Here is a 14,667-nt window from a genome sequence, read left to right as displayed (position 1 = left end):
CACTTCCCTATTAATAGATGCTATTGTTCTGCAGCAGGTTAACTTTATGTAAAACTGTGAAACTAGCAGAATTGGTCTTGCCTGCCTCCTACCTCTCCTGTCAGTGACCACCCTTCCCCCACCTTTGTGTTGAACTCGCTGTTTGCCTTCCCAACCAATAATCTGAGAAGCTCAATCCCACCAAAATGACAGGCAGTTAATAAAATGCATATTCCCTAGGGCAGTATTTAAAAAATATATATCAGACTTTATTTGTCTAGCCTACTACTAATTGGACAGTTCAACAATTTGTTTAAACATCCTATATCCTTAATGACTGCTAGCTGCTGAAACTTTCTAGTACTTACCTTCTGGTGCACATATATACTTATTTCTGTTAAGTATATATCAGGAGTGGGCCTGCTGGGTCAGAGGACAGCCATATGTTTAGCTTTAGTAGTTACTGCAGAATAGTTCCAAATGGTTATGCTAATTTATACTCTCACCAGCAATGAATAGGAGTTCTTGTTGCTTCACATCCTCATTAATATTTGCTATTGTCAGTCTTTAATTTTAGATATTCTGGTTAGTAGTATGTAAATGTGGTTTTAATTTGAATTTCTATTATTTATTTTTCTGTTTTTATTGATTTCTATCTTAATTCTCCTATGGTTAGAAAACATGTCCTGTATGATTTCAACCATTAAAAATTTGTTGACATGTGTATGGCCCAGTATATGACTTATTTTGGTGAATGTTCCATGTGCACATGATAGAAATATATATCCTGTAGTTGTTGAGTGAATGTTCTATAAATGCCAATTAGGTTAATTTTGTTTACTATTTTATTCAAACTACCTAATGATTTTTTTTTTTTTTTTTTTTTTTGTCTCATTCTATCAGTCACTGAGATAGCTGTTTTTTAGAAAAATATACATTGGACTGAGATGATGGATTTTAATTTTTAGTTCTGTCAATTTTTAGCTTTATATATTTTGAGGCTATGTTATTAGATTATAGAAATTTAAAATTATTACATTTTTTCTGGTGAACTGAACCTTCGATCACTAGGAAATGTTTCTCTAAGTCTCTAGTAATGCTTGCGTTAAAATCTGCTTTGTTGGATATTAATATTGCTTCACTGACTTGCTTTTGGTTAATGTTTGCAATTGTGGTGGCTTGTATTTTTCAAAGATGGCCATGATATTCTCCTTCCCACTTGCTCTTTACAATGTGACCTTGATAATCCTCTGATGGGGATACATGATACTCTTTGAAACTCTGTAGATCTTTGTGACAGCATAGTACAGCAGAGGTGACACTACGTGACTTCTGAGGCCAGATCATGAAAATCAATGCACTTCTGTCTTGTTCTCTTGGATGCACCTCTTGGAACTTAGCTACCATGCTTTGAGAAAGCCCAACTCACCCACATAGAGAGATCACATGGAAAGATCATCTTAGGTGTTCCAGCCAACAGCCCAGGTGAGTCCCAATATGAACATGTGAAGATACTTCTACCATACCAGCCCCCAGCTGTTGAGTCACCCTCAGCCTTAAAGTTATCCCCAATCTTCAAATCTTTCCAGCTGAGGCCTCAGACATCTTGGAGCAAAGGCAAGCTAACCTCATTGTGCCTTGTCCTGGTTCCTAATTCTGAACATATAAAATGGCTGTTTTATGCCACATTATGTTTTATAATTTGAAGTTATGAGCAATACTAACTGTTACAGTGTAGTATAAGTTTTCTATTTCTTGTTAATCTTTGTACTTGTAAAAATGTTATTTTTAAGGTGTATCTCTTGTAAGCAGTATGTAGGCTTTTTTTAAAAAATGAATCTGACAATCATTGTCTTTTAATTGGAGTATGTGGTCTACTTACATTTAATGTAATTACTTTTATTTTTGGGTTTAAATCTATCATCCTAATATTTTCTTGTTTGCTATGCTTTTTCTGTATTCTTTTTCTCTGCTTTTGGACTGATAATATTTTATTATTGCATCCTCCCCTCATTAGCTTGTTATACATTCTGTTGTGAAATTTTCTAATAATTACACTAGAAATTACAACATGCATCCTGGACTTCTCACTCAAATTTACAGTTTCAGATAACCTCTCAAGAGAACTATCATTAAGCTGAGACAAGGAAGCAAATAAATAAATCAAGATTGAAAATTATGTCTAGAAAAGAACTTTGGATGTGGTTACTAACACATAGAGTCTTCTGATCCACATAGATTAGAAACGTATTAAGTTTTTGAAGGTTTCAAGGAAACCATGAGCTTTAAAAGCCTTTGGGAGGTATAAGCCTTAAAACAACCCTTGGGTCTGCAAATTTCCATGAGCAGGACAAAGTCTACAAAAGCTACACAGCCTTCAAGGATGACATCCTCTCTAATCCCACTACAGATGTGACTATGAAGGATAATAGACCAAAAAAAGGCCCAAAGGGTGGAGCTAGAGGCCAAAAAGAACAAGAGACAAAGGAGTTCCTCCCAGAGAGCCAAATCAAGAACAAATCTAGGAGATTTTCCCACATCTGGGATAGGCATGCTCATTAATTATATAACTGCTGTGTCTCCCATTCCTCCTTTTATGAGATGGGAGCTTCTTTGCAGTTATCCTGGTTAGTCCATAAGGTGTTGCATTCAAACCCGAGGGAGAGGATGCACACCCACTGGCAAACCTAACCTTTGAACTATATATGCAGCAGTTGGTCAATGGGATTTTGGGTTGACTCCCTTGGGAGGCAGTAATATGTTCTATGAGTGGGAAAAAAGATAACATGGATCAATTTCCTAGAGGGGTACACTGTGGCTGAGACTTCTATGTATTAACAAACTCATTTTCTCTTTTCCCTGGGCTCATGGACCTTATTTCCCATTCTTTCTTGCAAGAAATCATGGCCTTGCTGATTTCTAGCCAATGGAATATGAGTGGAAGTAAAGTGCAAACAGACATGCAAACAAACAGATGGCAATGTGTCATGGTAAGTGCTAAATAATAGTATGTCCAGGGTCTAGTGTGTGGTGGGCCAGGGAAGTGAACAGCTGGACTTGGAAGACTCATAGCAGGCTTCCTGGAGGAGATGGTGCCAGACCTGAATCTGGAAGGATGAGTAGGAGTTTGGCGGGTCTACCTGCACCATTTTCAGGTGTGGCCCATAAAAACCTCCTGGGAGAGTCTCCATGCTTTTCCTGTTTTGTCTTGATGCTGATGGGCACAGTGACTTTAGAAACCATGCTTTAAAATGGTGGATCCACAGATAGAAGGAACCTCAGTTCCTGAGTCAGTGCTCTGGTACCTGTTTTGAAACTCATCTGAGTGAGAAAGGAATGTCCATGTGGCATAACAACTAGCATCACCCTAAAAAATACATAAAATGTCACCTACACAATCACACACAAAGCTACATCTGCCTTATCCAGGAGTATACAAGACGGGAGGGATATATCTTAAATATCTCAATCCTGATAGTTTTTCTAAGTGGGAGCATACTGTTGAATTTTAAAGGAGAAGTCTCTAAGCTCCATTTGGTCCCAGTGCCTTGGCCCATGAGTGACAAGCACTTGTCCTTGCTGCCACCCTATTTCAACAGGGAAGTGTTCTGAATCCTGAGAAGCAGGAATCAGCAAGACCCCAGGAGAAGTGAGGAAAAGTGAAGTCAAGCAGAGTCATAAGTTACCTTGAGATATTTTAGTTGGGTCTTTCCTTCGCTTTTCAAAGACTAGGAGACAGGCTCAATCATTCAATTTACTCTTCACATCAATTTGGTGGCAGAGCTATGACTAGAAGTCATTTATAGCAGAAGAAAATGGACAGGCACACACACTGTTGTTTTAGTAGTCAATTAAGCATGACATTTCTTTAATGTCTCATGTTTTTTCTTAAAAATTCATGCAAATTTGTCATTCTACATCATAATATATCCTCAGTGATTTTAATGCAAAAGAAAGCTTTAAATAACTTGCCGTAAAATGAAGAAGACTCTCCAGGAAGATGCATCATGTTTATCTACCTCTCAGCACCCTGCCTCTTGCACCCAGGCATGCACATCTACCAGTGTGAAAGACACAGAAAGAACAGTTTTGATCATGGACACAAAGTTATCTCAGTGCCAGGGCCTGGTCCTATGGGCCTCTTCCCCTCCTGATCGCTTCTCTTACCATCTACAGCCTATCATCCCCATATCCAGTCCTAATCCTAGCAAGTCAAGCACTACTCTGCAGAAAGACCTACCAAACTCCTACTCATCCTTCCAGATTCAGGTCCAGCACCATCTCCTCCAGGAAGTCTGTTATGACTCTTACAAGTCCATTTGTTCACTTCCCTGGCCCACCACACACTAGACCCTGGACATACTAATATCTAGCACTTACCATGCCACATTGCAATCTGTCTCTTTGCATGTTTGCCTCCAGAAAGCATGACACGTAAAAGTTCCCCATACTGTGTGTTGAGGGGTGAACTTAGGTGGTGGTTGCAGGCTCCCTGGGGCCCGCTCCCCATGCTCCCTGGTGCCCTCCCTGCCCGCAGAGGCCATAGGGCACAGAGATGAGCAGTGCACACTCACTGGCTGGGGGAGGGGCTCCGGAGGTACCGGGCCTGCACTGCCCTCACGTCGGATCCATCCTCCTCGCTTGGGACCACCTGCTCCTCCTCTGGGTCCCCACTGGTCGCCATGAGAGCCTGTAAGCCTCTGTAAAGTTTGGCAGGAAAAAGGCAGTTAGGGAACTAGGTTGGGGCATGTCAGTGATGTCACCTCAGTGGAACTAGGAATGGGAAGGTCACCACATGCTAATACCCTGGTGGGTAAAGTACCCACTGGAAAAACCCAGTCAGACCCGGTCCAGCTACTGTTTCCAGAACACCAAGAAGCCCACCGGGCTGTGTTAAAAGCCCACCTTGGAGTCACAATGATTAAGAAGTGACAGCTTGGCTCCTCCTACAGATGCCAGCAAGGAGGCAGTGAGGGGAGCCAGAAATTTGCCCTAACTGTAGCTACAGAGGTTGAAAAACAGTGAACTCCCCAGACTAGAAAGACCTTTCTGTTGAAATTATACACACTCATGCACACACATGCACTCACACATGCGCCTACGCACATGCCCCACCTGATCTCATGCACACGCCTTTTGCCTCTACTGGGGGAGGTGCAGCTGGTCTTCTTCAGTGAACTTAACCAAGGCCATGGGAGTCAGGGCCTTTGGCCCAGGCACCACTCCATAGCCTATTAAGTGACAGGACGACCCCCAGTAGCTGGTCTCAGACATCATGGCTGGGCCCAGACACTCAGGGCAGAGCTGCTGCCCCTTTGCTTGTGAATCCCAGGCCCACCAGGACAGTGTGAGGGGAGAAGCACACTCACCACTGACCTGCCTGTATGTCCACACCAAGGGTTGAGGGGCCCAGATGAAATGTCAGCAGCTCTGACCAGTGAGAGAGGGACCAACCTTTCTCCTTTCTTCAGTGCTGCTTCTCTGAGGGGTAGGACAGCTGTTAACAGGAAACCTTAGCCACTGTCTAAATTTAGCCTCTGGCCCCACAGGCTGGCAGATCTCTGGGAGGAAGGAATGCAGGCTCAGGACACAGACTGAAAGAAGGCCTCACTTAACTCTTTCCCTCCTGGTTGATTCTCCGGACTCTGCCATTTAGCAGCAGAGCTGGAGGAAGTTCAAGCTTTGTAGATGCAGAGGTTTTCTCTGGGCTCTGTCTTCATACCCTCTTGTCTGGGGCTGCCTCTATTCAAAGTCCTTGCAGAAGATAGTCTAAATTCAAGAATCTAGAAAGTACACACACTTCCCTCAGCCCCATGTCAGCTTAGAGAGGCCTAGAAAAAAAATACCAGATATAAAGAATGGTGAGGGTCCTCTGAGAGATAGATATTGGGAGAGTGCCACAGTGCAACTAAAGAGTAGTCATTGCTTGTGGCCAGGGTTGCATATCTTTTAGTAGAGGTGCCTCTGGACAATCAACTGGGCAGTTGTGCTCCCTTCGACCTCCCCTCCCCCACACTCACACCCCATGGTGATGGTCAGTTGGCAGCCCTGAGTGATATAAAAATTCTGTGAGCTCCATGAACTTCAGATAAGCTTATAACCTACCCTTCTCCACTGTACCCACCCCAACCATCACTACAATCAAAGCAAAGCCGATAGCCCAACAGTTCGCCCCTCTCATCCCACACATTCTATAATCTCCCCTTTATCCATTCATCCATCCATCCTTTTGTCTGTCTGTTTACAAATGTTTACTGATTACCGACTATGCATCAGGCACTGTACTTGACCAAAGTTAGTAAGACACACAGCTTAAAGTTGTCTTTCTTCTTAGCGAGGTAGAACAATGCCTGCACACATTATCATTAGAACTGGCTGAATGAATGGATGAGCTCACATTTATTAGGAGGAATGAGACACAGACCAAAAATAGTTCAAGCATAAGAGGGAATGTAGTCAGTTTCCTAAAAGAGAGCCAGAGTGCTGCATGAGTTCAAAGGAGGGAGGGAGCCCTTCTGACTGAAGAAGTCAGGAAAAGCTTCCTGGAGGAAGTGGTGATACAGGAACTGCCTTTCAAAGGACAAGTTAGGTTACAACAGCAGATATATTAGGGGGAAGGAATTTCAGAGGGGATGGCATGAAGGAAGTTTTGGTGTAGGGAAGTATGACTTCTGAGTGTGAAGAGCTGTCTAAGTTGGTCAGAGCATGAGATGCATATTGTGAAAGATAATTTTTGAAAGGTAGACTGCATTTGAGAACAAAGGCTAGAATACCTTAAAGTCCAACTGAAGGAGCTGGATTTCTTTTGCTGGGTTCTACAGAGTCAGTGATAGGACCTAAGCAGACAAGTGACATCATCAGAGCAGTGTGTCGGGAAGACTGACTTGGCAATAATATAAAATGTTACGGCTGAAAAACTATTACATATAATAAGAGAATTCAATAAGGTGACTGAGTAAAATATAGTAAACAGAAAGCAATAACTTCTGTATGTCAACTAAATCTAGTAGCCACAAAGGATTGATAAAATAAATTATGGAGGAAGTTCTGAATTCATAATGCAAAGGCACACTGGGAAAATATTTGCAATACTTTTCACATCCAAAAGTTCATTTCCCTAATATATGAAGAGCTGCTAGAAATTAACAAGCTAAAGCCCAACAACCTGATAAAAATATGGGCAAATGAACTACCTGGTCTCAGAAAAGGGAATATCATAGAGTGGAATATTATCATCCATTGAACAGAAGGTAGTAGTGCTACATGTACTGATACAGAAAACTCTGTAAGATATTTTGTTCAATGAAAAATAAAAAAGAAAAATCTCCTTCCAGAACAGTGTATAATGCATACTATCATTTGTATATATTCTATCGTATATATAGAATATCTCTGGAAGAAATTGATAACAGTGGCTGCTCTTGGGGAGTTATGTTCCCCACAGCGTTATCACTCTTAAGTAGGGTGACCAGCATCTCCATTTGCTTGGGACCGAGGGAGTTCCCAGGATATTGGACTTTTGGTTTGAAAACTGCGACAGTTCCAGGCAAACTAAGAAAAGTCGATCACCCCATCTTCCTCATTTACTTGTGCCCTCACTACTTTCCTGACCAGATTATAAACCTTGAGGATGGGGGATTCCTGTCTTCTTCATGACTGTATCTCTAGCATGGTGTGGTGTGGGGATTGCAGGCAAGGAGAGGTAGGGGAACCGATCATATTGTGTCTTGAAGTGTTTCAGCGAGTGTGGGCAACACCCCTCTTTTACTAGGTTGGAACCCTACCTCTGAGATCATTTCCCTTTTTATTATGAGGCGACAGTTTCCTGTCAGTTATAAGAGGCCCACACCTTAGTGAGAAGTCAGGGACTTTGTACACCTGCTAAATAGGGAGAAGGCAGGGGAGGTGACTAGTTCAAGGGGGAAGTAGAGAAGACTCCTCCTGGGATCTTCGCTGGAGTAGGTGGAGCACGAGCCCCACAGGTGAGCTCATCCGCCAGTCCAGCTGAGGGGCGGGGCATGTGGGCCAGGCTGGGCAGAGTGGGCAGGAAGAGGGAGAACTGCAGGGACCTCAGGCTGGGCCAGGCTAGAGGCTGTCGTAGCTTTAGCCAGTCAGCCCTGACCTGTCTGGTGCCTGCCAGTGCCAGGCTGGGTTTGGGGCAGAGAGGAAGCCAGACCATGGTGAGGAAGATGAGGCCTCTGCTGTGGACACTCTGTGCAGGTGAGTAGGCGCCTTCCCTTTCCAGGGCTCAGGGTGGGTGAGACACAGGAACTGAGGGCTGAGGCAGAGGCTTTCCAGGAACCTCCCCAGGAAGGCCTTCCAGGGACATAGTTGTGTTGGGCAGAATTACACATTCTGTCGTTCAGGCAGTAGTTTCCAGGCCACTGCCCAGAATCAAAATGATTTTTATTTGCATATTAGTACATAAACTTCAGCCCATGGCTGGAATAAAGAATTCAAAGTACTCTCAAGACCATATTTTTTCCTTAATTAGGTCATAGGGTCAGACAAAGATCTGACAATGGGAACAACTTATTTCAAATCAGGGTTGTCCTGAAAAATCCAGGATGTATGTGTGGATCTAGATACATTCACTATCTAGGATTTTAACTGTTGCCTTAAAACCAGAGAGAGAGAGACAATGCTAAGAGTGTTAACATCTGTATCACATATAGGGAAAGTGTGGGAGAGAGACAATGCAACTTACCCGGTATCATTCACAGAGCGAGAGAAGATTCAAACCCTTCGAAAAAAACCTAGAAGGCCCTTTCCAGAGGCCAACTCGTCAGCCCTTCTACTCTGGTCGTTGAAAGGTCTGAAGAAGGGAAACCCCCCAAAATAGAAACCAGACATTCATGGATATATGGTTGAATCCAAATCAAGTGCTAAATCAGCAAAGTCGTTGTGTGGGGACTCACAGAGTGTCTAAGGTTAGAATGGAAATCTTGGCAATAGGGTGTCTGGGCATGGGAACGAAGCAGAATGGAAAGGGGGAAGTTGAGAGGTGGGGATTTGGGAAATCTTAGCAGTATCTTTAGTTCAGTGTATTTGGCCCATCAGCTTGCAATTCAGAAACTGTTGTGGGCTTCAAGGATCTACAAGAATGGGGTGGAGGTGATGAGCTATATGAGGACTCCCAAGCTCTGGGGAAGTAGAACCAGGAGGCTTTGGTTTAGAGCTCATCTTTCAAACCTGGCCTTGGAGTCCCAGAGCGGAGTAAACCTGGTGCTGAGGAAGGGCTGGAACAGACAGTTTAGAGGTAGACCCGGAAAGATCAATCAGCTCAGGCAGGCTCACCCTCTGCCCGGAGGTCCATCTGACTGGGAGCAGAGGGCCCTCAGCAGCAGCTTAGGTGGGCTGGCTGGTTCATTCCTTCATCAACAGCTCTTTACTGAGCACATAGTTTGTGCCGGTGCCATATGAATGAGGAGTCTGGAATGATCACAGTCATGAATGAGTTTGTCTCAGCCATCAGATCTAGACAGGAGGTGGCTGACACCGCTCCCCCAACCTCCCCCCTCCCCCCACATATCCTTTCATTTGTAGTCTGGCTGAAACCCATGCATAAACAGAAAGAAGTAATTTTGGTTTAGGAAAAAAACAAAACAAAACAAAACAAAACAAAGTGCTCACCTGTCTTACAGTGAAAAGTGGCCTTAAGTCTGAATTGCCTGGAGCGGGACATTTTGCTTCTTCCTGTGAAAAGGCATGTGACCCTTGGGTGAACTTATCCAGCAGAACCAGTTCTTGGGCAAGTTTTCAGACCACTGATGAAGTGTGTCTTCTGCCCCCACCCCCTTCTCTCCACCCACCCAGCCAACTCATCACCATCTTTCCTTCCTCCATACCTTACACTAAGGGAAGGGGCCAGAGCAGTCCGGAGGGGAAGACAGCTCGAGATGCAAGGACAGAGTTTGCCACGTGGAAACATTTAGTGGTGAAATAGCCATTGCTAACCACAGCTGCGTGAGGAAGGCCTTCAGAGATCAAATGTGAAAGCAACCAGGCAGCCCTCCCCAGCATGCCTCATGAGAGGACACCAACTTTGCATACAAAGAGGCCCAGGCAGGAGCAGGGAAATTAGAGAAGGCTTCATGGAGGAGGTGGAGCTTGAGTTGGGTTCTGGAGGACCTACTGGCCTTTTCCCTTCTTCCTTTCTCCATCTGAACTTGCCCAGTAGTAACTTCAATTCTGCTGATGGCCTGAGCTGGGAAACACTGAGCTGATGAAAACAGGTCCCAGGACTCACTGGACTTTAGGAAAAACAAGAGGTATCACATAAGGTTATATGCAAGGAGTGCAAGCATAAGTTGGTGCATTAGAGAATTTAAAAATAATAAAAACCAACTAAAAGTTGGTCTGCTTTTTATTATTACCATATGCAGACAGTTCTGAACACAGTCAGTGACAAAATACATGCTCCCACCCTCCATCCTGGCACTCCACTGCCATCACAGGTTCTCAAGGGAGGCTGACCCCAGCCCTGCTCCATTAACTGACTGTAGCATGGACAAATTTCTTCATCTTGCTAAACCTGTTTCTTGGTCTGTGAAATGCAGAGGGTAATTTACAATGTGTAAAAATGCACATTGTACATCCCATAGAGTTATTATGGATAGCAAATGAGTTTACACATGTAAAGATCTTGAAACAGTGACTGGCACATAATAAGTACTCAATAAATGCCAGTTGTTATTATTGTTATTATTACTGTGGGCAAGTGTAAGTTACAAGAAATTAACTAGACTTTGGTGATTGATCATCTGATAGCTCTGATCTGGCAGATGTGCCAAGAAAGGGAGTCAAAGGTCACTATGGATGAGTCCTAAGTTATCACAAAGAAGCCACCATGTGCTATCCCCCTCCCAAAGGCTGCAGGAGAAAGCTCTCCAATTTGTGCACAAAATCAAGGCTCTTCCACCACTCTGAGAATTTCTGTAGCTACCAGACTCCATGAAGATTTGATGTGATGGAAGGGGTAGCTACATGAAAAGAGATGCATAAAGAGGAACCCACCAGGAAAGCTCCAAGGAAAAAAAAAATCTCCAGCAGCTCTGCCTGGAGCCACAGAAATCTTTGAAGACCCAATAACACACATATGCACACACACCCTTTCTAGAAGTAGAAGAAATCTTGTTTTTCTGAGTTAAATTAGAAAAACTTAAGAAAATATTACTTACCACAGAGAAATAAGGAAATCCATCATCCCAAAATAGTGTAACAGATGAGAAAAAACATTTTTCTCCCCCCATCTAAAACAGTTTCAATAAACCCATGGATGCCTGATCTAAGACTTTTTTTTTTTTTTTTTAACAAATTACTATCTTTATTATAATCTTTATTTTTTTATTTTAAAAAAATTGTGGGAAAATAAACTGAACAAAATTTACCATTTTAGGGAGGGGACAAAAATTTTTTTTTTTACCATTTTAACCATTTTTAAATGTACAGTTAAGTGGCATTAAAAACATTCACACTGTCCTGCAACCATCACTGCCATCCATCTCCAGAACTTTTTCATCTTCTCTAAAAGAAAGTCCATACCCACTAAACATTAACTTCCCATTTTCCCCTCCTCCACCCCCTGGTAACCTCTATTTCTTTTTATTATTATTATTAAGTTCAATTTTATTTATATTTATTTTTGTAGGGTACAGTGTTGTTTCAATACATGCAGAATGACTCCCTTGGGGTAGACAGCACAGTTTTGTCCCCATTAGTCCACCCCTAATCTTGCCCCCTACCCCCCACCCCTCCCAGCCTCTGGTAACCATTATTCTACTCTCTGCCTTTTTGTTGCTTTAAACACACAAACATCCTTATTTGCAAAAAGAACTCTTAAAAAAAGGATTAGAAAAATCTAAGCAGAAATTTGGTGAAGGACAAAAGCAGATCCGTCACACACCCGAAAGAAACGCAGGGGTTAATAGGTACAGTGCAGGAGCTGGTTGCGGGTGGGGGCGTCTCGGGATCCCAGGCGACGGCGGCTGGTTCCAGTGCTGGCCCGGATGTGCAGTGCGGGCAGGGCTAGGGCCCTCGGCCCCATCTCTAAGGACGGGTGTCGGGCTGACTTCATTGCTGGCGGGTGGCAGGGGCGGAGCTGAGGCCCAGGCTCCTGTCTCAGGATTCCTGGACAGGCGTTAGGCTGGTTCTGTTGCTGGCCTGGATGTGTGGCAGTGGGGGGCGGGACTGAGGCCCACGCCCCTGTCACTCAACCCCCCCCCCGCCCCCCGGCGGGCGTAGATGATGAGCTTTTTATGGGAACTAAATTTCTACCTTGCTGACTTTTTGAGCCTTCCCTGGCATCTTTGTTAGAGGCACAATTCCCAGCATGATGATTTTCCCTAAATGTGTCGCTCTACACTTGCCCACTCTGAAGGGGCCACATTCCTGTTGGTCACACAGGCTTGGTTTGTTCCCTGGGGTCTGCCCTATCAGAGTGGCATATCTGAGCCCAGGGTCCCGTACATGTCTAAGCTCTATGCAGTGGCCTGGCCCAGGCTGTGTGGTTTAATTATTCAGGTTCAGAAGTGCACATCTGATGTGAATCAGCTGAGAGAGTGGCCTTGGGTCCAGTTAGTCTGGATCCTAAGAGAGTGGGATTCAGGACAGAGCCAGGGTGGATCCAGCCTGCCAAGTGCACCTGCAAGATGGGCAGCCTGCACTCCATATGTTTGGTGGCCCTGGGTCCTGTTGCCATCCAGTCCGCAAGACCCACCTGGGGCCTGGGTACCACCTGCTGGCACCTGAGCACGAGTCAAAAGCCATGCTAGTGGGAAGGGCTCATGTGCCTGGGGCAAATGACATCGTCTGCCTGTTGGAGATGCTATCAGGATTCATATGTTCTGGTCCAGTCCCAGCTTCAAAGGGGAAAGGCTGTAATGAATGATCAGTTTAAGGGGGGTACATGTCAAAGAGGAAGGAGTGATAGTTTAGGTAGTTTAAGACAGTGGCTATCAACTTGGTGGCCCATCAGAATCACCTGGAAAGTAAAGATACAGATGTCCAGATTCCCCCAAACCTAATGGATCAGAATCCAAGGGGCAGGATCTGAGCTTCTCTCTGAGCTTTGTAAAGTTACCTAGATGATTAACAGAGTAACCATTACTCTTTCAGAGGGAGAGAAGAAATCTAGGGTAATTAGAGGGGGGAGGGGGAATGAGAGGGAGAGGGGGAGAGATTGGACAAGGGGCACAAAGAATAAGTACAATTTGTAACAATATATATCCTAGTAATATTGATTTGATCAACATATATCAACATTGAATCCCCAAAATATGTATAATCAATTATGATTCAATAAAAATAAATAAATTAATTAAGAAGAAAATTTACGTAGATGATTCTGATGCGAGGTCTAGGTTTAGAGTTACAAATTGAAGTTTGCGGGAAAGGTTTAATGAACACCTCTGATGCTCTGCATGTGACTTTTGGCTCAGTTTGGTGTTGGTGCCTCAACTCAGGGGGCGCAACTGCATGTATTCTCATGCTTTAGCGTGCATGTAAGTCGCTTGCCTGGGGATTGTGTTAAAATGCAGACTGATTCAGCAGGTCCAGCGTAGGCTTGAGATTCTGCATTTCTAATGAGCTCCCAGGTGATGATGCTGTGGACCAGGGATCCCAGTTTGAGAAGCAAGGCTCTAGGGACAAATTGGTGCATGGGCACAGGTGTGATCCTCATCTTGCCTTTGCCCTTCAGAGTCCCATCCTAGGGCTTCTTGGTAAACCAGCCACACTGCTCACTGTGAAGTTGGTCACCAGAAGACCTGGGGGAAAGTGCACCCGGCCTAGCATGTGCCTGTATCCTGGCAGTGTTTGACCCTGCTAGTCTTTCTCTCCTTCCTGAAACACTCTGCTCTGTTGGTTTCCACACTAATCCTCTTCTTATTCTCCTTCTACACCTCTGGCCTTGTTCTTTTCATGTCTCCTTTGCAGCCTCATTCTCCTCTGCCCTGCCATGAAATGTCAGAGCTCCTCATGCTCATCCTAGACTCTCTTCTGGTTTTACTCTACATCACAACCACATCTACAGCTTTAGTTGCCACCCACTCCCAGCTCACTCATAAATTTGTCTTCAAACCCGACCTCTTTCCTGAGCTACAGTCCACAAGTCCAATAGCTCACATGACTTCTCAACTTAGATATCTCGAAACACTTCAAACTCACAAACTGAAAACCAAACTCATCATCTTTGTCCCCAAACCTGTGTCCTTCTCAGTGATCTCTCTCTCAGTAAATGACACTCCATCCATCCAGGAATGAAGGCCAGAAACCTAGCAGTCATCTGTTACTGTTTTCTACTGCTATGTAATGGACCATCCCCAAATGTAATGACTTAAAAGAATAATAATCATTTATTTTGCTTGCAAATCTGCAATTTGGATAGGACTTGGCTGGGACAGCATGCAACATCCACTGGAGTGACTTAACTGGGGTTAGAAGAGCCACTTCCAAGATGACGCCCTCAGTAACTGGCAAGTTGATACAGACTCTGGCTCCTCCCTCTGTGAACCTCTCCACAGGGAAGCTTGGGCTTCCTCACCACATGGTGGCTGGATTCTAAGTGCAAACATCTAAAGAGACAGGAAGTGGAAGCTGCCAATTTCTTCAGGCCTAGGCTCAGAAACTGATGCAGCCTCGCTTCTGCCAAATTCTACTGGCCAAGCAGTCACAGAACCCAACTCAAGG

At 44.2% G+C, this 14,667-nt stretch overlaps 1 protein-coding gene across 2 annotated transcripts in view; it reads right to left on the bottom strand.

Annotated features, from left to right (window-relative positions):
• Positions 1-5,484, bottom strand: part of STYXL2 (serine/threonine/tyrosine interacting like 2) — a 28,306-nt gene extending 22,822 nt beyond the window's left edge. The window contains exons 1-2 of one of the 2 annotated variants that reach the window (XM_063104290.1): positions 5,349-5,484; positions 4,554-4,679 (exon numbers count right to left, since the gene is read on the bottom strand). In XM_063104290.1, coding sequence (XP_062960360.1) covers positions 4,554-4,663 — 110 coding nt within the window. In that variant the 5' untranslated portion in view covers positions 4,664-4,679; positions 5,349-5,484. The remainder of the gene's footprint in view (positions 1-4,553; positions 4,680-5,348) is intronic. The other variant, XM_063104289.1, reaches the window with a different exon arrangement.
• Between the last annotated feature and the right edge of the window lie 9,183 nt (positions 5,485-14,667).

Source organism: Cynocephalus volans, chromosome 8 (assembly GCF_027409185.1).
Source record: "Cynocephalus volans isolate mCynVol1 chromosome 8, mCynVol1.pri, whole genome shotgun sequence".
Classification (NCBI taxonomy): Eukaryota; Metazoa; Chordata; class Mammalia; order Dermoptera; family Cynocephalidae; genus Cynocephalus; species Cynocephalus volans.
This window is presented reverse-complemented; position numbering and strand designations above follow the sequence as displayed.